Genomic DNA, 26,780 nt, shown 5'->3' with positions numbered 1-26,780 from the left:
AGCAACTTCTTTCAAGATACGTCTCCAAAGGCAAAGGAAACAAAAGCGAAAATAGACTTCTGGGACTTCATCAAAATCAAAAGCTTCTGCACAGCAAAGGAAACAGTCAAAAAAACAAAGAGGCAACCCACGGAATGGGAGAAGATATTTGCAAATGACAGTACAGACAAAAGGTTGATATCCAGGATCTATAATGAACTCCTCAAACTCAACCCACACGAAACAGACAAACACATCAAAAAATGGGCAGAAGATATGAACAGACACTTCTCCAATCAAGAAATACAAATGGCTATCAGACACATGAAAAAATGCTCATCATCATTAGCCCTCAGGGAGATTCAAATTAAAACCACATTGAGATATCACCTTACACCAGTTAGAATGGCCAAAATTAACAAAACAGGAAACAACATGTGTTGGAGAGGATGTGGAGAAAGGGGAACCCTCTTACACTGTTGGTGGGAATGCAAGTTGGTGCAGCCTCTTTGGAGAACAGTGTGGAGATTCCTCAAGAAATTAAAAATAGAGCTTCCCTACGACCCTGCAATTGCACTCCTGGGTATTTACCCCAAAGATACAGATGTCGTGAAAAGAAGGGCCATCTGTACCCCAATGTTTATAGCAGCAATGGCCACAGTCGCCAAACTATGGAAAGAACCAAGATGCCCTTCAACGGATGAATGGATAAGGAAGATGTGGTCCATATACACTATGGAGTATTATGCCTCCATCAGAAAGGACGAATATCCAACTTTTGTAGCAACATGGACGGGACTGGAAGAGATTATTCTGAGTGAAATCAGTCAAGCAGAGAGAGTCAATTATCATATGGTTTCACTCATTTGTGGAGCATAACCAATAGCATGGAGGACAAGGGGCGTTAGAGAGTAGTAGGGAATTTGGGTAAATTGGAAGGGGAGGTGAACCATGAGAGACTATGGACTCTGAAAAACAGTCTGAGGGGTCTGAAGTGGCGGGGGGGGTGGGAGGTTGGGGTACCAGGTGGTGGGTATTATAGAGGGCACAGCTTGCATGGAGCACTGGGTGTGGTGAAAAAATAATGAATACTGTTTTTCTGAAAATAAATAAATTGGGGAAAAAAAAAAAAAAAAGAATTTCAAAGTATTTTCTTTTATAATAAAAACCATCCAAAGCATTAAGAGGCCATGCTAATTCAAAGCCTGACAATCAGCACTTTGGGAACTTGAGCTAAATTTGGCTTAATCATCTGAAGAAGGCCAAATGGGCTATTGTTTTAAGAGGAAAAATTATTCTAAATATTAGGGAAAATAGTGAGAAATAAAAATCAGCATTTAAGCAGAACAATTCTACAATCACTATAGGATGCATCCTCTGTACTTTACATTGATTTCTATGGGAAAATTAGCCTTAATGATATATGCTATTAATTATGTAGAGCAACACTGTCCAACAGAAATATAATTCCAGCCGTATACATAATTATTTATTTTCTGGTAGCCACATTAAACAAGTAAAGAGGTGGAATTGATTTCAGTAATGTGTTATATACCCCAAATATCCAATATTATCATCTTTATATGCTATCAAATAGAAAATAATTAATAAAAAAATTTTCATAAAAAGGATTTTTAAATTTGATACGTATTTTACACTTATAAGATGTCTCAATTTGGACTCTAAATTCTCACTGGAAATATTTGGTCTGTATGTAGATTATGGTTGAAAAAACTGATTCACATTCCTGAATGTACTTAGAAGTTTTTCGGTAACTGAATTGAGCAACTGTTCTTAAAGGTACAATTCAAATATGAAAATTAAATAAAATTTAAAACCTAGCTTTTCTGTCACACTAGACACATATCCAGTATTAAAGACCCTCACTGTGGCTAGTGGCTTCCACTCTGAAAAGTATGGAGTAGATTATTCAAGAAGGTGTTCTTTGAAGGGAAACTTGCATCCTGTGCCTATCCAAGTTCCTAAAGACATTGTAGATGAGAAAAATTCAGAATGAATTACAGAAAAAAATTAATTTAAAAAAATTGAATGGAAGAAAGCAAAGCCTTCAGGTTTGACTGGGTTAGAACTTCTGATTGGTTCAATGTTGAGGCTATATGTGAGACTCCTGTCTAGACACTGAGAAAAAGGAGATAGGAAGAAATTCTGAAGTCAGTATGATCTATACCAATTTTACTTGAATATTAGTCTTCAGGCCTTCCTCTGGTTACTTGAGTTTATAATATTCAGTCCTTATATCCTGAAAACTCATTATCACTCATTAATTATTTGGTCCTCACAATCCCAGATTTCAAGATACGCTACAAAGCTGTAGTGTTAAAACAGTATGGTGCTGGCACAAAAATAGACACACTGATCCATGGAACAGAGCAGAGAGCCCAGAAATAAATCCATGCTTATATGGTCAATTAATCTTCGACAAAGGAGGCAAGAATATACAATGGGCAAAGTCTTTGATAAATGGTTCTGGGAAAACTGCACAGCTACATGCAAAAAAATGAAACTGGACAACTTTCTTATACCACACACAAAAATAAACTCAACATGGATTAAAGATCTAAATATGAGACCTGAAACCATAAAACTCCTAGAAGAAAATATAGTAATTTCTTTCACAACAGCCATAGAAACATTTTTCTAGATATGTCTCCTTTGTCAAGGGAAGCAAAAGCAAAAATAAACTACAGGGAGTACATCAAAATTAAAAAAAAAAAGCTTTTGCACAGTAAAGGAAATTATCAACAAAACTAAAAGGCAACCTGCTGAATGGGAGAAGATATTTGCAAATGACATATCTGATAAAGGGTTAATATCCAAAATATATAAAAAAAATTATACTACTCAATACCAAAACAAACCAACAAATAATTTGATTAAAAATTGAGCAGGAGACCTGAATAGATAACTCCCCAAAGAAGACGTGCACATGGCCAACAGACACATTAAAAAATGTTCAACATCACTCATCATCGGGGAAATGCAAATCAAAACCACAATGAGGTATCACCTCATACTTATCAGAATGGCTAAAATCAAAAACATAAGAAACAGCTAGTATTGGCTAGGATGTGGAGAAAAAGGAACCCTCATGCACTGTTAGTGGAAATGCAAATTGGTACAGCCATGATGGAAAACAGTATGGAGGTTCTTCAAAAAAATTAAAAATAGAATTACCGAATGACTCAGTAATTCTACTATTGGGTGTTTACCCAAAGAAAACAAAAATACTAATTCCAGAAAAAAAAATATCTATCTGCTCCCCTATGTTATGGCAGCATTATTTACAATAGCCAAGATACGGAAGCAACCCAAGTGTCAATCAATAGATGAATGGATAAAGAAAATGATATTTAGGGGCACCTGGGTGGTTCAGTCAGTTAAGGGTCTGCCTTTGGTTGTGATCTAGGTTCTTGGGATCGAGCCCAACCTCAGGCTCCCCCCTCAGCAGGGAGTCTGCTTCTCCTTCTCCCTCTGTCCCTCCCCCATTTGTACTCTCTTTCTCAAATAAATAAAAACTTTAACAAATTTTATAAAGGAAAATGTGATATATAGATATAGACATGTGTGTTTTATATATATAATGGGATATTACTCAGCCATCAAAAAGAATGAGAGCTTACTGTTTGCAATATGGATGGATCTGGAGGGTAAAATGCCAAGTGAAATCAGTCAGAAAAAGACAAATACTGTAAGATTTGATACACATGTGGAATTTAAGAAACAAATGAACAACAACAATAAAAAGACAAAAAACAGACTCTCAAATACAAAGAACAAACTGGTGGTTGCCAGAAAGGCAGTGGGTGGGGGATGGGTGAAATAGGCAAAGGGGATCAAGCCTACACTTAGCATTATGAGCACTGAGTAATGTATGGAAATGTTGAATCACTGTATTGTACACCGAAACTAATATAACACTGTATGTCAACTATACTTCAATTAAAGAAAAAAGAAAAAAATATATTTGGTCCAATGGATAGCTCCTGTTTCTGAAATCATGAGCCCTGACTCTAATTGTAAGAGCCATAGTCTTCTCGGGACCTCAGCATCTCCTAAGATTCCCTCCCTGCAGGAGGTAGATGCTTACAAAAACTGTGTTGATGGAGATGATTGCAGAGTGGTAGAGGGCCATTATATGTGTATAGGATTTTTTCATTCTCCAGGCACTTCAACATCCATTATTTCCCCTGAAGGCCAAGCAGGAGTTAATCGAGGTAGAGTCCAGATAATGACTGTGGAGTGGGTCTGACTGAACTCCACCCAATAGCTGTGGGCAAACAAGATCCCTTCATTTTTAAATAAGACTCTCCACGGTCTTTGAGAGTCCCCCACTCCTGCTTGTCAGTGAGAAGGGTGTCTCTTCCCATCTGGTAATTGCATCCAGGCTAATAATTTTTGAGACACGGAGTTTTGCATTCTTGGCAAACCTTAAAAAATCCAGCCCTGATGAACTCAGCCACCATCCTATTCAGTGTGGTTTTCTTGCTCCCTCCCTTCTTCCACCATCTGACAACTCCTGACCTGAACTGTGGATACCTGGGGGTCAACCAGTTAGGTCAGCAGGAAGGTAGGGAGTCACTCCCATCTGTGAGGGCACAAGGGTGAGACTAGGAAAAAGCTGTCTCATCTACCAGGCTAGGAACAGAAGCCCCAAAGTGCTATTGTAAAGAGGAAGATATGGTGGCATCTTTAGGCAGGGTCTTGTCCCCGCAGAAATGTTTAGTCTGAAATCCAGTCAGTCCTCCTGGCAGCGACATCACTCCTCTTTGGTGGCTCCATGACAGCAAGCAACTGGGTCTGGAAGCACTTAGGTGTGAGAATGACTGACTATTGTGCGTTGTGTTCTCACCACACCTAGAACAGATAACTGTTACAGCCTTTGAGTATTTTATTGCACTTAACTTTTTGTTCGTCTGCCTCCTTTTCTGGTCTGTGAACACAGAACTAGTCTCAGATTCATCCAGATCTCCGGCTGGGTCAGGAGTTGTCAGATGGCAGGAGAAGGGACGGAGCAAGGAAACCACACTGAATAGGATAGTTACTGAGTTTATCATGGCTGGATCAAGAAGCATAAAGAGATGCAGGTGGTTTTCACTGTAGACCCAAACAAGTGCCGGCTCCCTCATAAATGCTCAATAAATGTGAGCTGCAGTAAATTTTATAAATTATTATGCATTCCATTTCTGTTTGTTATGCACATCTAGGGAAGGTTTGCTGAGTGAATTATGAACATAGCACATGTTTGTGTGTTGAGTCCTTGAACTCCAGACCACTGGGCACCAGGAAGAGCAAATGACTGTCTGACATCTCTTCAAGTTCTACTTCACCTAATTGTGATGAACTGACCCAGGGGGACTTCTCCAAGTCTCTCAGCATATATAGTACTTGTTTGGATCATTTATTCATTCAACAAACATTGCTAAAGAAGGAAAAATGCATTGTCTTCTTTGGCCTTTCAGCAATGCAATAACTGTGCTATGTGAATCTTCCAAAAGGTGGGAGATTTTGATCTCAGAACATAGGAAAATGACTTTTTTTACTTTTATTTTTATTTATTATTTTTTACTGGGAAGAGAGAGATAGAGAACAAGCAGGGTGAGTAGCAGAGAGAAAGGGAGAAGCAGGCTCCCTACGAGCAGGGAGCCCAGTGCAGGACTCGATCCCAGGACCCTGAAATCATGACCTGAGCTGAAGGCAGATGCTTAACTGACTGAGCCACCCAGGCGTCCCAGAAGATGACTTTTTAAACAAAATATATGTTTAATTTTGTTCAATATTAAGTAGACCAGAAGCTATAAGTGGTGACACCTCCCTTCTTGACCCTGACTTCTGTGTCTAATGGAAATAAAGTCGTCAATATCCATTTATCTACTTGCAGGGTTGAAAGCAGGGTTTATTATTATCACAATAATAAAACACAGATAGACCTTCACATTTCCCAGAGAGCTTATGCATTTCACGTATCCGTGAAGCCTCATGGCCCTTTCAGGATTCGGCATGGTCATATCCTCAGTTGTAATGAAGAGGAATTTAGGAATGCATCAGGGTCACTCAGCTGAGAAGAGAGCTGGGACCCCAACCAAGGTTACCTGCCTGCCACCGGACACATGAGGGAGCAAGCAAAAGCAGTGATCATCCAACCTTTTCCTTTTGCTTTTTACTTTGGGACATTTTAAGTTTTTATCAGGAGCAAGAGGGCTTCAAACCAACTCTTCCTTTTAAAGTATAGATTTATTTCTTAGTTCAGCCCTAACTTGATATTCTGGACATGATTGCCTCTTGATGTGATTAGCATTTGTCCTTTCCCATTTTAGTGTACTTAAAGTGATGGCAGATGGCTCCAGGTAGCGGTGTAGACTACACTTTACCCATCGTACCCCCTGCCCCCATCCCTCGGGCAGCACGGTTGGTGGTCACGTTCTGCCGAGTGTGCATGCCAGAGGACACAGTGTGCAGAGGAGAGCAGGTGGCATCATACTCCATCTGGAGGAGAAGCCTTTACAATACCTATCATTTTCCTCAGGTCTATGGCCATTTGGGGTGAGATGGTTCTTGGTGAAGTAAGACGGGCCTGCTAAGAGTAGGGTGCTTAGCACCCTTTACTCTTGCCCAATATTGGCCATTAGTGACCTCCAGCCGCTGGGACAAGCAAAATCAAGCAGGCGAAGAGTACCCACCCACCCCAAAAACCTGACCTGTGATGCATTACTGGCCCTGGATGAACTTTTGCAGACACGGGATATAGTCGCTGACCAGTGATGTTCAGGAAACCAAGTGTATGGAAGCTGTGGCCAGTGGGTACAAGGTGGTTCATGGAGCACATGGGTTTTGAATGATTCAAAATATTTTTGCTGATGAAATCATCTCCACATTCAGCCCCTTCACTTCTCAAGCGTGAACAGGGAGTTTGTCACAAGTGTGTGACTTTTCTTCAATATTGTGACAGGGATAAGAGCTAACATTTATGTAGGACTTAACTTCATAGCAGGCACTAGTAAGTGTTCTATGGGTGTTAATGCATTTAATCCTCTCAACAATCAAAATTGCTATGAAGGGACCATGACTGTTATCATCCCATTCTACAGATGAGGAAAGAGACAAAGAGAGGTAAGCGACTTGCCCAAGTTCACACAGGGAGTTAATCAGAGAGGTAGGATCTGAGTCAGCCTCTCTGACTCCAGAGCCAGATTGAGACTGTCCATGTTTAGATGAAGATCTGGAAGCGGAGTTTCTTGCCCCCAAACACTCTGTGGACATCAAGCTCTACCTGGGTGAACTCACGACAAAGGCTTCAGCTGTGAGATACAAAACGTATTGTGTTGCTCTGAGGTTGGGAGTTCTCTGAGAGGTGATGGCCTGTGGTTTAACATCAGGGTCAGGAAGTGAAATCATGATCGGGGTGGAAACTGTGCCTGATAAGTTACAAGAACAGACTTCTCAAGCTTTTTGGTCTCATGACCCCTACACTCATAAACATTATTAAGGACTTGCATGAGGTTTTGTCTATGTGGGGTATGTCTATTGAGGTTTGTTATAGAAGAAAGTGAAACCGAGAAAACTTTCAGATCCTTATTTTAATTCACTTAAAAACAACAATAATAAATTAATTACATATTAAATACATAACATACTTTGACAAAAAAATATATATATATACGTGTGTGTGTGTGTGTGTGTGTGTGTGTGTGTGTGTATTTCCCCCCGCCCAGGGCGCCTGTGTGGCTCAGTCAGTTAAGCATCTGCTTAGGCTAAGGTCATGATCCCAGGGTCCTGGGATCAAGTCCCACAGGTTCCTTGCTCAGCAGGGCGTCTGCTTCTCCCTCTCCCTCTTCCTGCTATCCCCCCTGCTTATGCTCTGTCTCTCTCCTCTCTCTGTCAAATAAATAAAATCATATATATATATAATCATATATATATAATCATACACACACACACACACACATATATATATACACACTCACATACACACACATATATATATGATTTTGGATATATATATCAAAAACAAAATAAATTAGTGAGAAGAGTGGCATTGTTTCCATTTTTGCAATCCCTTCAATGTCTAGCTTGCTAGAAGACAGCTAGAGCCTCATCTGCTTCTTCCTCAGTCTGTTGAGATACGTTGTTTAGAGGAAGTATGTGAATTAAAAAATATGGCCTCACCCAGGTATGTAGTTGGAAAAGAAAGAAGTATTTTAAAAATCTTTTCAGAGAGTTGTAGATATTCTTCTCTGATAACAACACCTGGACTCTTAAGTAAATTTCTTAAAGGCTATCTATAATGAGGAATCTGAAATCGCGTTAATGAACTTATCATATACTATTACATTAGAATCTACTGGTCTGTCTCACAGTTTGAACAGATCTTTTACCTATACATGAGTGTGTAATACTATATATCGGTCATTTGGAAGATGCTGATTCACTGGCAAGTGGGTCTTTCAAAACTTGACGTATTTCATCGTACAGTATCCCATGGTCACATTCATTAATATCACTAACCATCTCATTGGAAGAGTATTAAAGAAAATTGTGAAAACTTAATGTGGCAGACATGAGTTTTCCAATGTTGAAAGCTCTAATCTTATCATTGGCAACAAATACTGCTGGTTCTTCTCCTTGAGGTGACAGGATTACTTAACCAAAAAGTCTGCCACACACTCCAGTTTGAATAGACATAGTTTATCCATCAATCATTCTTTCAAGTAAAAAAGACATTCTATGAGAAAAGGCCCTCGTCCAGTTCCCATTCGACTCACACAAAGGCTTTTCTTAGAGACACAATAGCCTACATTGTTCAGCTAGGGGCTTTACGTATACCTTCATTTTGTTACCCAGAATATTAAAAAAGATGTGTACTTGAGGATTGAGATTTAAGAAATTATAAGATTTACTGCATTACTCAAGTCATTCTTAAGTGAAATTGACTTTTTTTTTTTTTCTCCAACTCTATGATAAAGAATGCAGCTGGGAAAAAAAAAAAAAGAATGCAGCTGGGTGCTACTAGGGCACCAGCGGTTTTATTTATTTATTTATTTATTTTAAAGATTTACTCATTTATTTGAGAGAGAGATAGAGACAGATAGTGAGAGAGAGCATAAGCAGGGAGGAGAGGGAGAACCAGACTCCCCTCTGAGCAGGGAGCCTGACCCAGGGCTTAAGGCAGACGCTTAACTGACTGAGCCACCCTGGTTCCCGGCACCAGCATTTCTAGTCACCATTGCTTTTATACCATCAGTGCAAATATCACCATGGGGAAAAAGTCAGTGAATGTCTTAATGTTAATTGTGTGGTAATTCTGACTCTGTGGAGCCCGCAGCAGGGGTTTTAGAGATTCCAGTGGTCCACAAGTCGCACTTGAGGGACCACTGTCCTACAATGTCACACTCACCAGGGATAAGCAACAAGAAAGAACAAAGAGCATGCAGAATCAGAGGATCTAAATCAGTCCTCGATCCGCTCCTTACTATCAAAGTGACTTTGGGTGAACTTCTTATCTGAGGCTCGGTTTACTAAGTATATTCTAAAAAATCGATTTCATTCACCCATCAGTTTCATTCATTTCCCCCAGAACTTTATGGGAGGACTTCAGAGACAGCTATGCCAGTGTCTAGGGGGTGGGAGGTGCGTTCCTGCAGGAGAGAAGGCAATCAGGACATAGACGGGGTACGGAGGGAGGGAACCATCGTGTCTCACCCCAGTACAGCATGGGTCCCGCTTCTGGTCTGGCCTCTCAAGGGAGCCTCTGGGGGAGGCCAAGTTCAGCTTCCTGAGACCACGGCCAGTGTGGCTCACAACCAGAGGCCTGGCAGGCTGGTGCTGCTGCCCTCCCCTCCCAACAGAGCCCATTGCTGGCCCGGTATGCATGCCCATCTTTGTGCTGCTCTCCTACCCAAGAAAGCATATCAGAAAGCCAGATTTTAGGAGGGATATCTTTATATGGAAACCACCACTTACCATCATCATTACACACTTTTACTTTAAGCACATCGCCTCCCCCCGCCAACACACACACACTGCAATCCTTTATCAGTAATAACAAATTCTAGTGGCAGACCTCCCAAAAGATGGAGGCAGCCCAGTGAGCCCCATACCCTAGTGCTGGGAACTGCAGTTTGAAATATCCTTCCCCCCCCACAGCCCTCCATCCGGGACCTCTCTTCCACAGACCCTTCTCTCAACTTGCGGTGCTCTTCATTTGCTATTTGAAGTCATTCTAGGTAAAGACAAATTAAAATGTTAAATTATGAGCATGAATTTTACCATTCATCTTTATACTATGCAATGCCAGTTTTAAATGCAAATATAAGAGCTGTTAACTGCTGTGCAGAGTCTCCCAAAATTACAGAATTTACGTTTCATAGCTCGTGTATGCATATGTATTTCATTCTTCACCAGCGCAGTGTAAATGCCCCACAAACACAAACGGAGCTCAACTGTTTTTATTTTGCTTCCTGATATGCACACATTTTACCCACATTCTCTGCCCTAGGCTTGTAGATAGGAAGGACAGCCCCAGACAAAAGGAACCACAGGCTGTCCTCACTGTCCTCTTCCTCTCTGCCATCTCCAGCATAAGCGATTAACTACCGCAGAGAAGTAACGTGAGTAAGAAAAGATAAAACAGGTTCTTTGCTTAGTCATGTGTCATAAAACACCCCCGCCTTCTTTCTGCTTTCAAAACAACTGTGGTTCAAACAGAAAGGGAACCTCTCAGGTGGTCAGCTCCCTGCTTCTCAGTCACAAACGTCACTCGCTTAACTTCTCACTCTGAGTCGCTGAGCCTCCCACACGGGGTGAGCGCTCTGGAATTCTGTGTTCACCGCACATCCTGAGCACTGTTTGTAAATGGAGCAGCAAGGACAATGAATCTTATCTCCTCTGCTCATGGACATGCTGCCTTGTCCCAAGTTCAAACACAAAATTATTAAGTTTTTCAAGATGGGAGGAGGGCACACCTGAGTGACTCAGTCAGTTAAGGGTCTGCCTTTGGCTCAGGTCATGATCCCAGGGTCCTGGGATAGAGTCCCACATTGGGCTTCCTGCTCAGTGGGGAGCCTGCTTCTCCCTCTCCATCTGCCACTTCCCCTGCTTGTGCTTTCTCTCTCTCTCATGCTCTCTCTCTCCCTCATATAAATAAATAAAATCTTAAAAAAAAAATTCAAGGTGGTAATGACAGAGGCTGAAATCCAGCTCAAGATCCTCTTAAGCATGAGCACTGTGTGGCTCATGGGTCACATACCCATCAAGCTGGCCCCGCCCCATGGCCTCTGCTCTGGCCACACCGGCTCCTGCAACCCCTAGAGCATCTGCTCCTTTGACTGAGACTCACTTTCCTCCCTCATGTCCTGGGCATGTTCCTCCTTCTCTTCCTATGATCTCAGCTCAGCTGTCACATCTCTAGGTAGGTCTCCCTGCCCGGCTGATGCATCAGAACTTCCTTGGCCCCATGGAGCTCTCCTTCAATCATGCATCGTGGTCACCTTTCCTCATCTAGGGCTGTGAGGGCGGATCACTCACTGTTCTCCCATTGAGCTGCCAGCAGCCTGGCAGTTCTAACCTCCTAAGCAGTCCTAGCCTCCATGACTGGGTCTGGTTTTGCTCCTCAGTGTGGCACCAGGGCTGGGCACGTGGTCCTTAATAAACATTCATGCGGCGAATGATTGAATGAAAAAATAGATGAATGTTTTTGCAAGTGGAGCACGCGTGTCAGATGAAGAGGTAGGAGACGTGAGGGTGGCGTGAATTCTAGTTTTCCTTCCCAAGAGGCTAAATCCTGTCTTGGTCCGAGCTGGTGAGACTCCATGAGCATGCTGTGGCCCTTGCTTCCTTGCTGTCTCTTCTAGGTAATGAGTGCTTGATGATAGGCTATCCTCGCATTGTAAAGGATCCAAATCCTGTCCTTTGTGTCTCCGGGCCCAGCATGGCGCTGGCACTTACTCAGCTCTCAGAAAGTTCTGGTCCTATTGAGCAATCTGAGATGGACTTGGATGAAATGTGTGGCCCTGCGGCTTCCTGTGTCTCTCCCTCCCCTGTATCTCCTTTTCCTCCGTCCTCTCCTTCCCTCTTGTTAAGGATTTCTGAGTCTTGAGAACCACTTTAGTGGTGATCAAATGTTTCCAACGGAAAATTACCCTCATTTATTTTCGGTTTAACTCGACTCTTCAGAGAAAAATGGCCTGATTGGCCCTATAATCATACGGTGGTTGGGCACTCCAGAGACTGCCCCAGAACCGGGCTGGGCACACTGACTGGTAATATTGCCATATCGGCATTGATCTTACGATAGAATCACAAGGTTCTATCCATGCAACCCCAGCCAGCTCAGAGCAGAAATGAAACAGGAGACCAGACGAAACCCGCCATTCCACCCTGAGGGGCTGTAGAGTTAGCCTTGTCCATGAGGAGGACAGTGACACCACTGATCATGAACAACAGTGGCAGAATGGGACCTGTCCTTGTCAGGCCTGGTCTGCAGCCTGTCTGTCTGGTCCGCTATTCCACCTACGTCTGAGAAATGGCAGGAGGGGCTGTAGGGAAAATGGAGCGCTCGTAATGAAATTGAGGATCGATGAAATAATAAAAAATAAAAGCCTAGGGGTAAGATGGGTATTGATTGACCATCTCAGAAAACATTGTTAGTAAGAGATCAGGGCATGCTTCCTATATGTAAAATGGGAGAATTCTGTCCAGAGTAAGATGTGAATGGGAATATAGGATGCTATTAGAAGCCATCCCAGTGCAGTCCCCTGGAAGTTATGGGGCTGCTTACAGAGGGTGCTATGGAGTAGAAAAGGCATGGCTCAGGAATCAGCCATAGCTTCAACTCTGTGATTTGGAGCAGGTGATAACCTCTCTGATTCGGATTCTCTTTCCCCCTCTTCCTCCTCCTCCTCCTTTTTAATTTTGCAAGTTGGGGTAAATCCCCTGCCTCCAGGTTTGCTGTGAAGATTAAATAAGATCATCTGGATAGAGATACGGAGCTCAGTGCCTGGCACAGAGCAGGGGTGCAATCATGTCACCCCTTCTCCCTGCAGTGTCAGAAGACTGTTCCTTTTTGGAACACCTGGCCATGGACTGGGCTAGAGACACCTGGTTGCTGGACCCCCTTAAATTGTGCACACTAGGCCCCTCACCCTGGTCCCAGCAATGTGGCAGGACAATATCAGGCCAGGATTGGGGAGTCCCAGGGTAGATGCCCTCCTCCTATACCAACTCCTGGGACATTTTATGGGACACAATTGAGATCCAGAGTTTGACCACAGCAGCAAGTACGTGGCAAACCCAGAATGTGACTCTGGGCCTCTGGGCTCCAAGTCTGTCTTCTACACCTCAGCAGCTGAGAGCTGAACCCTTTGCTGCCTGTGGCACAAGATGCTCACACACCCCCCAACCTGCACCATGCCTTTCTGAACAACTACACATGATCACCCCAACAAGATAGGAAGAGAATGTGTCTCAAGTTTTCAGTCCTTCCCAAGGCACATACTGCAGGGCTTACTTGCAGTCGGGGTCCAAGAAATAAATACCCATCAATTGGGAAAAAGAGGATGTTTTCAAGGCCTTACACTGTTAATGCAGAGAAATAGTTATAATACACTTTAACCCAGCTGAGGGGGAGAAATGCATTAATTTCACAACATGTTTAGCTCTTTAAGAAGTTAGCTTTTCAGGCTCCACGGGGATTCTGGAACTCACATAGACTCACCCCCACTGTTATGAGAGATAATTGCAACTGAGTGGTGCCCCTCTCCCCACAGGGAAGGGTGGGTGGAGAGACAGAAGTGGTGGGCGGTGGGAGCTGGCTACAGCAATGTGGGGCGTCTAAGCCAGGAGGACAGGACAGAGCTGTGCTGCTCATATTTAGTGAGCAAACAAATCACCTTACCAGGGATCTGGTTTTAAAAAATGATGCAGATGCTGATTCAGGAAGGCCCGGTGGGACCCAGAGGTCTGTATTTTTAACAAGTCCTCCAGCAATGCTCATGCTTCTGGTTCAGGGGGCCAAACACTGTGAAAGCTTTGGCCTTTTCCTCTTTTCTCTACAGTCATTTATCTTTAGACTGCGGGCAAAAATCCTTCTTCTCAGCCTGGGCAGAGGACAAGTGGGAAGCTGCTAGGAAAAACAGCGAACTAGGACAATCAGCCAGCCCCCCGGCACCATGACTCTTTTTTCTCCCATCCGGTACACTTGATGGGTGACATTTCTGTGTGTGAAACACTTCAGTTTTACCATCCATGAAATGAGCATGTTGGTCTGGGTCTCCGGAGGCCTCCTCTTCTAGTTTGACAAGTCTTTGTGTGGAGGAAATGGCCCGGAGGTTTTGGGTTTGCAAATCTGCTCCAAGAGAGCTTCTCTGTCTTCAATCTGGCAATTCTCAGGATCCCCATTCACTGTCTTGCATCCTTCTGCAGGGGAAATTTGTGCCTTCAAGATCCATGGCCAGGAGCTGCCCTTCGAGGCCGTGGTGCTCAACAAGACGTCAGGAGAGGGCCGGCTGCGTGCCAAGAGCCCCATCGACTGCGAGCTGCAGAAAGAGTACACGTTCATCATCCAGGCCTATGACTGTGGCGCTGGGCCCCGGGAGACAGCCTGGAAGAAGTCTCACAAGTGAGTTGCCTGACAAGGCTCCCTGAACCCCTCTCCACCCCACCTTTTGGGATCACACACTGCTCCTCAGGGTTGTATACCCAGCAGTCACACAGCCTGCTCAGCCACCAGCTGCTTCCCCAGGCCTCTGTAGGCATTGGCACAGGCCACTCCTGCACCTGCTGTCTTCTGCCCCCACCTTGCCTGGAGACATCCCTCTTCCATTAGCAGGACTGCACTCAGAGGTCACTTCCTCCAAGAAGCCTTCCCTGAGCTGACCCAACCCTGCAGACCCGGTTGGGACCTTTCTCTGGGTTTCTGCCAGGTCGCATGCTTGTCCCTGTCATGGCATTTCTTAGTTTGGGTTGGAACTCTCTCCATTATGGAGTTTGGCTCTGAGCCTTGCACAGAGTCAGAGTGGTTCAATTCTGACTGAACAGAAGAGTAAATGAACAGAGGAGGAGTGAATAAGGGAAAGGGTAGGTGATCTCAAGGGAATCATTGCCCCAAGCTGGGTAGCGGAAGGCCAGAGAAGGGGCAGGTTCATCTCAGGACAAGGGAAGGGACAGGTGGAGCCCTCTCTGGTGGGAGGGTGGACAGAAAGCTCAGGCAACAATCAGCCTGGCTGGTTGCAGTTTCTCGGCTCTCTTGGCTCCGGGACCAGAGTCAGTGGCCATGGGAGGCGCGGAACGAGTGTCAGCCTCCCTTTATTGCCATTTCTTCCTTCCTATGTGTGGTCCCAGGGCTGTGGTCCACATCCAGGTGAAGGACATCAATGAGTTTGCTCCCACCTTCAAAGAGCCAGCCTACAGGGCAGTTGTGACGGAGGGGAAGATCTACGACAGCATCCTGCAGGTGGAGGCCGTTGACGAGGACTGCTCCCCCCAGTATAGCCAGATTTGCAACTATGAGATCGTCACAACTGACGTGCCTTTTGCCATTGACAGAAATGGTGAGTGTCCTGAGAGGACTCCAGTGGGGGGCGGGAAACCCCTCCAACACCCCTTTCTGGATGTCCGTGGGAAGAGGTGACTCCCTTGCCATCTGTGACCTGGGTTCAGTAACCCAGAACTCAGTCCCGCACCGGAGGGGATGGCCTCACGTTATTAACAACACAGCCAGGTCTAAAATCCCTCCTCCAAAATACCTCAACGACCCACTCAATGAATACAATCCATGGAACTCAGAATGCCACACATTTGGGTACTGAAGACAGGTTTTCTGGTAGAATGTTCTAATCATCCTGCTATCAACTAGGCCATATCTGAGGCCCTTTCCTGGGTCACTAGTTTTGACACCACCCCCAACCCCTGTCATTGGTTTCTTGCTCTTAGACAAAAAAAAAAAAAAAAAAAAAAAGCTAAAACAGAAGGTGGAGATTTCTGGAAACACCTTCTAATCTTAGGTTCATTGAAGACTCTGAAATGAGCTTGCCAATGTTCTTTGGGAATTTCTTCCATAGTGAGAATGAGGAATGAATCAAACCCCAATCCCAACCTGAACTTACTGAACTGAAAACAGTCCTATAAAGCCACTTGTGTATTTCCCCATCACCATTAATAAAAATCTTGTAGTACAAACACCCCAGCCAGAGGCTCAATCAACTCAGCCCACTTTCAGTGCAATTCTCAATAACTCCATGTTAATGAAATGATAATTACTTGCCAAGTACATTATTGAAAAGCATCTGTAAATATTGCCCAAGTCCTGGCACAGTGCTGGGAACTGGGAGTGGAGGCAGAGTGGAACTCAAAACAGACATGGACCTGCCCACAGGAAGTTTACCCTGCCATGGGAAGAAAGTCAAAATAACAAATAGAAATCAGGGAGGCTTGAGGGTGAGGGGATGCAGAACACCTGCCGTGAGCCAGGGGGAGCCATAAGGTTCGCTTGGGGCCTCTGGGTAGCCAACGCCTAGGGAGTAGACCATCCGTTACCTGCTTACACTGGTCGGTGCTCCCAGTGCTCCTTGACGTCAAGACCAGGGAGAAACTTATCCTGTGACCTGGTCTTCTGCTTCCTGAGAAGTGCAGCAGGTTCCAGAGGGGATGGAAGCCAAGGAGACACCCTCATCCCCGGCCTCCAATGGTTTATGATCGGCCTCGGACAATGAAAGCAACATTCATAAAACAGACAAAATGGTCATAGGACAGTTTCTTTGCAAAATGATAAAACATGTGGAAACAACAGTTACAGACCTGGACATTGCGGGAGACCAACTGTGTGGATCACAGGATCAGTGCGTCCATGACCAAGAAGGTACAGGAGAAGATACGGGACCTTAAAAATTGGTTCGGGATGAAGAAGTAGGTGATTTCAATTAGTAGAACCCATCAGAACTGCTTCCTGATAGCTTTTCCTATGGGCCCTGTGATGTGGCTGGCTTGTCCCCACCACACAGACATGTCTCACACACATCACATACACACACACATGCATGCACAACACATCCTTGCACATACACATGCACGCACCACTCCGTAAAACACAAACAACTCGTTTGTCTTTTTCTTTTCCCCACGGACCACCTATGTGGTCCTCGTCCACAAAAGGCTTTGGAATTTGGAGAGTGATGAGTCCTTGGTGAAGAGTAAGACTAGACAAGGGCAGGTCTCTGTGATGAGTATCCAAGCTCCACTTGACCTCCTGCCTTGGTTCCGGAGAGTCACAGCCCAATGAGAGATGAGATGCAAATCCTTTCATCTGAGAGTCAACTGCCCCAGTCATGAAGATAATTACTCACCTTGATGAGCCATTTTGCTAACATATGCCAATTTATTTCCCTAGCTGTCTCATTAAAAGTGAGTAATGGTCCTTTGCCAAGTCTCTGCCTCCAACACTGGTTACAACATAAGATGAAGAGGAGAGTGGGCACTCCCAGGGAGTGTGGGCCCCCTGAAAGCAAGGTTTATAAAAGTGGTTCTCCAAGTAATGAAGGCAGGACCTGGGGGCAGATGCAGAAACGGCTGCTCCCATTCTAATGAGCTTCCCAACTGGCCCTGATTCATCATTTATCCCAGCGACCTTCTGGACTCCTTGAAGACATTCTTTGCCTGCATATCAGAGAAAGTGCTACTGAGTTTGGGGTTCCCTCACTAAAGCCTCATGACTGCAGGTAGATGGTTCCTGGCCCCTCCAATTGCCCAGGCTCTTTATTTGTGGAGGAAGACAGGAAGCAGGGAAGTAGAGAGGGTAAACCTAGATTCAGCCTGACCTGTCTTAACCCAAAACTCAACCTCTTCCTACCAGAGGTCATCGGCCTCCCTCTGCTTGAATTCTTCCCCTGTGAAATCATGGCAGAAACTGCCCTGGTCCCTTGTGGTGTTGTGAGGTCTCAGGGAAGCGGTGCCAGGCGATGATGCTTGCAGGGTCCCTGGCAGAGAGGGAACGCTTCCTTTCATGGTGCAGCGGTCATCAGATGTTTACCCAGGTGATTGGGACAGGAAGGTCATTCACTTCCCATGGACTTCCAGGCTGAAACATGAGCAGGTGACTGCATTAGTGACACCCGCTCCCTCTCAGGAAGTTCTGGACTCGCTTCAGATGGCTTCCTGGCCATCCTCTCCTGGCTCTTGGCTGGTCTCTAGGAGGTCAGCAGGGCCTAGATCCTCAGTCTCGTTGAATGGATGAAAAAAACGGAGTCCTAAAGTATGGAGTGCTTGCCTAACAGCACCTGTAACCCCAATGGCAGAGCAGGACTGGAGCCCAGGTCCCCGAGCGTTGGCTCCAATGCCTTTCCACCAGTGATACTGTCACCAGACTTTGAAGTGATGCTTGACAGGAAGGCAAGGCTACACTTTTTTTTTTTTTTTTAAAGATTTTATTTATCTATTTGACAGACAGAGATTGCAAGTAGGCAGAGAGGCAGGCAGAAGAGGGGGGTGGGGAGCAGACTCCCTGCTGTGCAGAGAGCCAGATGCAGGGCTCCATCCCAGGACCCTGGGATCATGACCTAAGCCCAAGGCAGAGGCTTAACCCACTGAGCCACCCAGGCGCCCCAAGGCTACAGTTTTTAAGTTCAAAGCCACAAAGTTGCATCTGAATCTTACATCCATTACTTGTATGTGTGTGTGTGTGTGTGTGTGTGTGTGAGAGAGAGAGAGAGAGAGAGATCTTTGACAAGCTACTTAACCCTGCCTCAGATCCTCATCAGTAAAATGGGAACTAAATACCATACTAACATAACATAATAAAATTAATTAATCATTAATTAATTAGTAAGTTAATTATTCAGCACGCTAAGTACCAATGGCTGTGTGAGAGGACGGTCGCAATGCCAGCAAGGCACCCCCCAGAGTGTCGGCACAACCAGAGCCCTCAGCCAGGTTCAGGGATGACCAGAGGGAGCAGCAGGGGTCTCAGGGGCACCCAGTCACCCCTTGGCAGACGTTTCTTCTTTTCCAGCACCTGTGGGGTCCCGGGGCAGCCTCTCTCTGGCAGGAGGCTGTCCTGGTGAGTCATGGGACTCTGCTGCCTCTGGGCAAAATGCACCCCAGAGTCTGCTTATTTTAAAGTAAATGAAAACATTTCTGTTCCATCTGAATAGAAAAGGAACGCATGCCCTTTGTAGGAAATTTGGAAAGGAGAAACATGGGAAGAAGGAAATAAATCACCCGTAATCCCACCAAAAATAGCCGTGATTGATGTTGCAACACGACTTTTTCTGTGAAGTTTTATAACAAAAGTAAGGCCATGCTTCCCTTGTTTTTCTTTATTCTCCCTTTTTCATTTAACATTCAATTGTATGGATTTTTTTCGCCCTTAAGAATGCTTCATAATTACTGCTTTTAGAGCTAAAAACATCCTATCTGATGCAGAGACTCCTTACATGGTTCTTCCCTTACTAACAGGCATCCAGTTTCCATATTATTTTTCACTGTAAGAAATAACGCTTAGATGAACATACTTGCACCTGTATCTGCAATTTTTATTATTTTCCTGGAATCAGTTTTTTAGATGTGGACTCGCATCCCCAAAAGGCATGAGCAAATTGCAAAGTGACTAGTCTATATAATTTTCCAAAGTGGTTAATTTTATTCCAAGTTAAATTCCACTGGAAAGAGGGTACAGGTCAGCATGCTGGTCTCACTGTCCTTCTACCCTGACTCAGTTTTAAAATACCCGCACTAATGGGGAGCCTGGGTGGCTCAGTCATAAGCCTCTGCCTCTGCCTTTGGCTCAGGTCATGAACCCAGAGTCCTGGGATCGAGTCCTGCATCAGGCTCCCTGCTGAGTGGGGAGCCTCCTTCTCCCTCTCCCTCTATTGTTCCCCCTGCTTATGCTCTCTCTGTCTCTCTCTCTCTCTTTCTGTCAAATAAATAAATGAAATCTTTAAAAAAATAAAAATAAAATAAAATAAAATAATATACGCTCACTAATATCCAAGATAGGTACTGATTTTTCTTGAGAGCTAGCTTCCACAGGTTCATCTGGACCAGAGAAACAGGTTGAGGAACCCCTATTCACCTGCGCTAACTGTGGCCTCAGGTCTCCTAAGAAGGCATTACTAGGAGAAATCATTCAAATGTGGGGGAAATAATACAGGTGTAACAGAAGCAAAATGGGTGGCTTTTTGAACTTCCAAACATTTTTAAATGTGTGTCTTGTCTGAATAGGCCTCGCCTGGCACAATCATTGGTCACATGGTTAGACACATAAATTTGACCAAGGCTTCAAATTACAGGCAGTGAAAGCCATTCTCGAACTCATGAAGTCGGTGGTGATGGCGAAGCACATTTGTTTCTCGCGCAGTCTCGCTAGGACTTGCCAGGGGGCGCCCCTGCTGCACACGGGGCCGTGTGACTGGCTGGCCTGTGGGTTTATTTTTCTACCATGGTCAGTAGTGTTTGGTCTGCTTAATGTCACACGGCTGGCAAGCCCTGAGCCTTCCTCTTTCGAAAGGCCGATCTTTTGAGAGCCATTTACCTTTAAAGAAAGGGAAAGTTAAAACTCTGTGTTCAAAATTCAATTTGATGTTCCTGGGGTTCTATTGCAGCATTTCTACCTGTGAGAATCCCTCCCCTGTGAGAACAGTTCCCACAAACTTGTTTGCTAACAGAACCCACAGGGAACGTTACCAACCCAGAACTGAGCTGCTCCAGCCCTGGGGGTGCCCTGAACTGAGACCCGAGCTCGTGGGGGCGGCGGGGTAGGGAGTGATTCTGAACACCAGGCATGGGACCAAAAGTACATCAAATCCATTTTCATTTGGAGATTTTTGACTGGCTTTGTTGAATGAAATTTTACTTCAAATCGGAGGCTGCTATTACGCTTTTAGAAACAGTCTGGAACAGGCAGTGGAACAAATGCTCCTAAGTCTGGGGCAGCTTTGTAGATCTCCACCCTGCCTTCGAAGGCCTAGCTCCTGCAAGCCCAGGGCCTTGGCACCGAGGACCATTTCACTAGTGCTGGGTGATCGGTGCGTCAACTCTTCCGATCTGTAAAACATGACGTGACTTTGATAATTCCCCAGGCTTTCTTGCCTTAGTCCCTGTTGCCTCCGTTTACACGAGCCAAAGATAGCCGTCGAAAGGGAAGAAAGAAAGCTCATCAGGGAGTTTTCCCTTAGTTTTGATGAAATGTAAAAATATACCTGAGTCAGCCATTCCATGTTTGCTTATTAGCGTGTTGGTTTGTTTGCTTTTAAGTTTCCATTTTCTTAATTTCACTTCTGCTGAAGGATAATGATAACATTGGAGTTGTAATTTGCTGTCAGCTCTGCTATCAGAAGAAAAGCAAGAATGAAATTATTCCCCGCAAAGGAAGACTTCACTCTCTTGGTATCAAAACCCGAGAAGTATTCAAGGCCCACGAGGCCTTTATTTGTTCCTTGGAACCAAAACTGTATTTCAGCAGAAGTAGTCCAATCAGAATTTCACTCATTAATTATCAAATATTTATTTCTGAATTATAGCATCAACCCACAAGAACTCACAAGTGGCCCAGAAAAATGGTTTGGTCTCTCTTGGAGAAGAAAAATGTCTTTGCCACCAGGGCAAGGAATCAGTTATTCTGTGTAGCTTTCAGAAGAGAGGTCACATGTTTTCTTATTGATTTTACTTCCCATTTGGTAGCAAAATAATGTGAGAAGAGGCAGTGCACATTCCTGGCGACAAGCCCAGATGTTGAAAAATACATGTCGGGATATTTCTGAATCCCATCTTTTTCCCAGAGATTTCATAGCGGATGAGGCTTGGTGCCCTACATCATCGGGGACACGGGCACACTTTAGGAGGGAGTTTTCTGACAATACACGGCTAACAAACACACCAGTTGGGTTCCAGCTGTGTGCTTGGAATTCCCTAGTAGTCTGGTCCCACAACCGGGTGGCTCCAGCCAGCGGCTCCTGGAATCAGACGCCAACAAGCAGGCCACATGTGAAAAGCCATGCCCCCTATTCACCCTTGTTTGTACAAGGAGGTGAGGAAAGGGGTTATTCCATTCTAACGAAGGTTAGAGGAGTAAAGAGGGAACTTTACAGAGCTGCACTAAATTCTTCCCCTAAAATGAATAATACGGTAGATGTTAACTAAATGGAAGTTAAATAAAAAGGAAAAGAACTGCAGTGTGGTTGACTTGATCTGAAGCATACCCCTGTGTTCTCAGGCAACATCAGAAATACTGAGAAGCTGAGCTACGACAAGCAACACCAGTACGAGATCCTGGTGACCGCCTACGACTGTGGACAGAAGCCCGCTGCTCAGGACACGCTGGTGCAGGTGGACGTGAAGCCAGTTTGCAAGCCTGGCTGGCAAGGTGGGCCCCCTCTTGTCGATCCCGTTGAGTGAGGGCAGCTTGGCTGGGTGTGTGGAAGATACTAGACCTGTCCTAAAAATCATCACAACGTATAGCTAGAGGACTTTCTTTAAGTGTGGTCACTCTGCCGCAAGAATCTGCTGTTGATTCTTACAACTCCTAGGGGATGTATTACCCTCATTTTACAGCTGAGAACGTTCGAGGGCACTCGTCCATGGTCACGTGCCCCATTTGTCCAGTGCGCCCTTTCTAAAATCTCATGACACTTTGGAATCAATAGTAATTATCGCTCAGTGCTCAGGAGAAAGTGCCAGCAAGCCTCTTCACTTTATCTAAGGGAATGAGTCTAGGTAGTATGCCTCAGGTTTGCAGCATCACTCGGGACCTGGGGCAGGTTGTCCTGTTCTCTGGGCCGGCACCAAAGGTGCACAAGCAGAGGCTAGGGTCCCTGAACCCAGCCTTTGATGAAGGAGTTTCTCAAATGCTGGTTCTGGGAATGGAGAAGCTGTGGTCTTGGAGGGAGGTGGATTTTTGTCATGGTGTATGTATTTTGGTGTGCAAAGACAGAGCAGTTGCTCGGGACCCCCCAAGGTGACAGAGATGTGGCACTGACCTAAGGGAAATAAGAAGATGAGGCCAGCTGCGCAGAGGGATCTTGCAGAGAACTGGATGGTTTATGGAATAATGATAGCTCTCACAGTGGGGTGAATAGCCCAGTGGTCAGGCAGGAAGGCTGGAGGTACCTCTGCCCCTGTTTTGGTGGCTCAGCCCCTGCTGTTTCGGCTTCCTGTGTGACTGCCGCCCACTTAAAACTTAGGGCATTTCGTGGAGTCTCCATTTTGTGGCTTTGTCTACTGTCTTCTCTTCATGTGTCTTGAAGCTTCAGGCCCCTGTTATGGTCTCCCCATTTTTCTTTCTCTCTGTATATTTCATTCTTAAACTGCACTAGAGAGGGCGTCATTAGCCAAGTTCAGCATCTGAATTTCTCTCAGACAGACTGATGCCAGGATACCACCATAGGTCACCATCAGACTTGGAATGGCTGCCCTTGAGTCATGCATTGGTTCTGGGGGCACAAAGCAAGGACACCTGAGGACCCACCTGGGGTCACTCTCCTCAGAAGGTGGTTCTCCAAGGGCCCCTCCCCTGAACCATGTTATTGCCCTTAATCTTTCAACTAGAAAAATGGGAGGCAATAATTAAACTCACCTCTGGAGAGAGCCAGAGATGTTTGCCTTTGAACAAAGTGGAGGAGATGAAATGCCCAGTCGAGAAGTCACAGGTAAGACAGATGAGACATAAAGAAAAAAATACAGAGCCCTCTTTGAAATGCCTATTCAGGATCAAGCAAAAGAGAAAAAGGAACAAGCCTGAGTGGGGAACTATGTGGCACCAGCCTGGGGAGCCTGGTCTCTGGTTGGTATAATTCTCTAAACCCTATGGAACCTGAGGGCAGGACTCTGTCTCTCTTGTTCACAGCTGAACTTCTCCGGTTAGCACATATCCGACCCCAGTGATTGGTTCTCAAGAGATAGACTTTGAATGAATGAATGCCTGAATGAAAAGCTGTTAGAGGAAAGAAGTACTCAGCTTGTTTTATTTTAACTTATAAGGACTAAGCCAGCGAAAGTCTAGCTTTTGAAAAGAAAGCCTGGAAAGAATATAAAAGCCTTCTAAGCAGGGCACATGCTCATAATGGGATTTTTCAGTGGGGAAAGTAAAACACTAAGCTATATCTGGAGAAAGATCCCAATGTTTTGTGTCTTTGATAAATGAGACACCTACAGAGTTGGGATTACATTTTTGTACCTATATTTAAATGCAGTTTCCTAACGGAGTTTGTACTCGCTTCCCTGTTAAATGTGAGCAAAAAAAAATCATGTTAATGACATGGAGTTGTGTATGTGCAGCCTGTGTGGGTCACCTAACCCGCTGGCATGGTGCTATCTGTGGCCTGACAGTGAGCTCCTGGAGGCAAAGGTCGTGCCTGTCTGCTGTGGCTCCAGTGCCCAGCACAGGGCTGGGCACCATGTGGGTGGTTGGCAGGAGCTGGGTGGAGGAATGAATGGTGAAAAGTGTGCTTTTCTGTGGAAGAAAGAGAGAGGGGAGCAGCAACTCCCTGTATCCGTTCACTGTGTCAGATCACACCATTCAAGCACGTGTAACATCAGAATCACCTACTCCATGGGGCTTTCCCTGCCTAGTGTGGCAGGCTTTGGCGGCAGAAGCTGACATGGGATTCTGCGCCGTGCCTCTCCTCCCTCCAGCATGGACCCTATGGAAGCCGTTAGGTCTCTCTCCCCACCTTCATCCCAGCAGGCTCTCACTCAGACTGTAGGCAGGTCATCCAGGTTCTCTGATACACATAGCAGGGCTCACACTGCCTTCCAGCAAGTTCTGTCTCAGCCCCCAGAGCCAGAGAATGGTCCTTTCCTTCCAGTAAGTGGACCCACTTTATTCCTGCCCGTGGGCAGCCCTCCTCTCCAGCTCACCCATCTTGGGGTCTGTCCTCTCTTCTACCCCAGGTCAGGGCTGCAGCCTCATAGCTTGAAGTGTGCCTTTCTTCACAGAAAAGCAAACCACCCCTGGCCCCTAGTGTGTGTCTCTCACCCAATCTCCTCTCCCAGCTGGAGTGCGTCATGTTTTGCTGGTTTTCCTTTCTAAGCACAGATGAAACAGGCCGCCCCTCCCCCTGAGAGGTTGTCAGGTCCCTAGGGGGAAGGGCAGGCTCTTCTTGAAGTGGGCACAGGGTGAAGCCTACACCGTACGAAGGAGTATAAGGAAGCCAGTCTGGTTTGCAGAGATGGTCAGGACCGTGGGGAACGAGGAGCAAGGCTGGAGAGGCCAGAGTTAGAGGAGAGCTGGCGGTCAATAATTTGAATGCCAGGGTCAGGAGCTGCCACGGTTCCAGCACATAAGACTCAGCCATGAGTAAGGGGTCAACAGGTATGTGCCTGGAACAGAGACTCCTCCCTGAGCTGATTTCCCACAAACGACAAGAGCCACCAAGCAAACACAGTTTGGCACTTCAAATTCTTGTACCTGTTCCTAGTCATTTCCCTCCAGGCAGGAGGGGATTGCAGCGCAGTGCGAGCAATCCATCATGCTCAAGAGTGTCCTTTCCCCGGGGAGCTCTCCCAGTCAGCACCATCAGCCCCTGCAGCCCTCAGTGGCTCCCAGGAGCCGTCCTGGAGGAAGAAGGGACCCTGCTCACAGCTGGAGCCTCCCCTGCCTTCCCACGCTGACGACAGACTGCTCCCAGACTCCTGAGGTGCCCCAGGACATGGCCCTGTTTCCCATCACAGCAATCCCTTCCAGAGCAGGGGTGTGGGGGGAGGAGTTTGCAGCTTTCCCAGCATGCTGCTGGCCTTACTCAACTGCACAAGGACATCACGGACATCATCTTCCCTTCAGACCTCAGCCAAGACATTGTCTCCTTGGGCTAGGATTTTCCACTCTCCGTCTTTTTCTGTGGCTGGGCCTTGTCTTCCCAGAAACGATATGAGTTCGATTCTCTCTGCTGTATTCTGAAATTGCAAGTTTAAACAGGTGGTAGGGGTCAACTCACAGCACAGGGGTTGTGGAGTTTTGCCCAAGGGAATGTCACTCCTATTCTCAGCTGCCCAGAGAAGACAGCACCCTCTAGACCTTTGTGAGCAGAAGGGAGAATGAAATCTCTGTGTTTTGTCCTGAGCTTTGACAATTCATGGTATTCCTCTAGCAGCTTACTATGATGATAAAGGATTCTATTGGAAAGCAGGAAAAAGGTGAACCTGCCGTAGGGCTACATGCCAAGGCTGGCCTGTGCCCTGCATCCTCTGCCAGATATTTGTAGTCTTCATGGTATCTGTTTCCCTCTCGCCAAGCAGTTATATGTGCTTGAGCCTGGGCCTATGTAGGGGCTGGGGACTTTGGGAAGAATCCGCACCTGTTCAGGGATCAGAGCCTCAGAGAGGGTGTAGTGCCGCCAGAGGCCAGCAGGATGGCAACTGATCCAGGGAGAGCTGACCCAGTGGATCCATCCTTCTAGGGGCCACAGAAATCATTTGTAATTTGGTTGCTGATATGGGTTTTGTGTGTTTGTTTATATGTTATGTTGAGAAACACACCCCCTCTTTATGCCTTCTTTTATTGTCCTTTATAATCCCATAGCCCATCTCTTCCTATGTGGCAAGCTGAAAACATTGTTTTCAGAACACTGACTCAGTGTATTTTCCCTTTTATTATTGCACGTCAGATTCCGGATCTGTTATCTGCTTCCATCAGTAGGGACGTGGAGTTCAGTATTTCATGTCCCTTTATGGAAACAGTTTCACTCTGGAGAGAGCCACTGCCGACTGCCGGAGTGGCCCATCCCCATTTCTCTCCCAGACATGTTGTTGACCAGGCATGTCGATGTTCTGGATTTAGAGCCCCCAGGTCAGATTGGGTTTGC

At 45.6% G+C, this 26,780-nt stretch overlaps 1 protein-coding gene across 1 annotated transcript in view; it reads left to right on the top strand.

Annotated features, from left to right (window-relative positions):
- CLSTN2 (calsyntenin 2) overlaps positions 1–26,780 on the top strand; it is a 403,373-nt gene that overhangs the window by 242,431 nt on the left and 134,162 nt on the right. Inside the window, exons 3-5 of the mRNA XM_044254829.1 lie at positions 14,416–14,611; positions 15,334–15,542; positions 22,196–22,345. Coding sequence (XP_044110764.1) covers positions 14,416–14,611; positions 15,334–15,542; positions 22,196–22,345 — 555 coding nt within the window. The remainder of the gene's footprint in view (positions 1–14,415; positions 14,612–15,333; positions 15,543–22,195; positions 22,346–26,780) is intronic.

Source organism: Neovison vison, chromosome 6 (assembly GCF_020171115.1).
Source record: "Neovison vison isolate M4711 chromosome 6, ASM_NN_V1, whole genome shotgun sequence".
NCBI classification, from domain to species: Eukaryota; Metazoa; Chordata; class Mammalia; order Carnivora; family Mustelidae; genus Neogale; species Neogale vison.
Note: the sequence above shows the minus strand (reverse complement) of the source record. Positions and strands in the feature narration are given on the sequence as shown.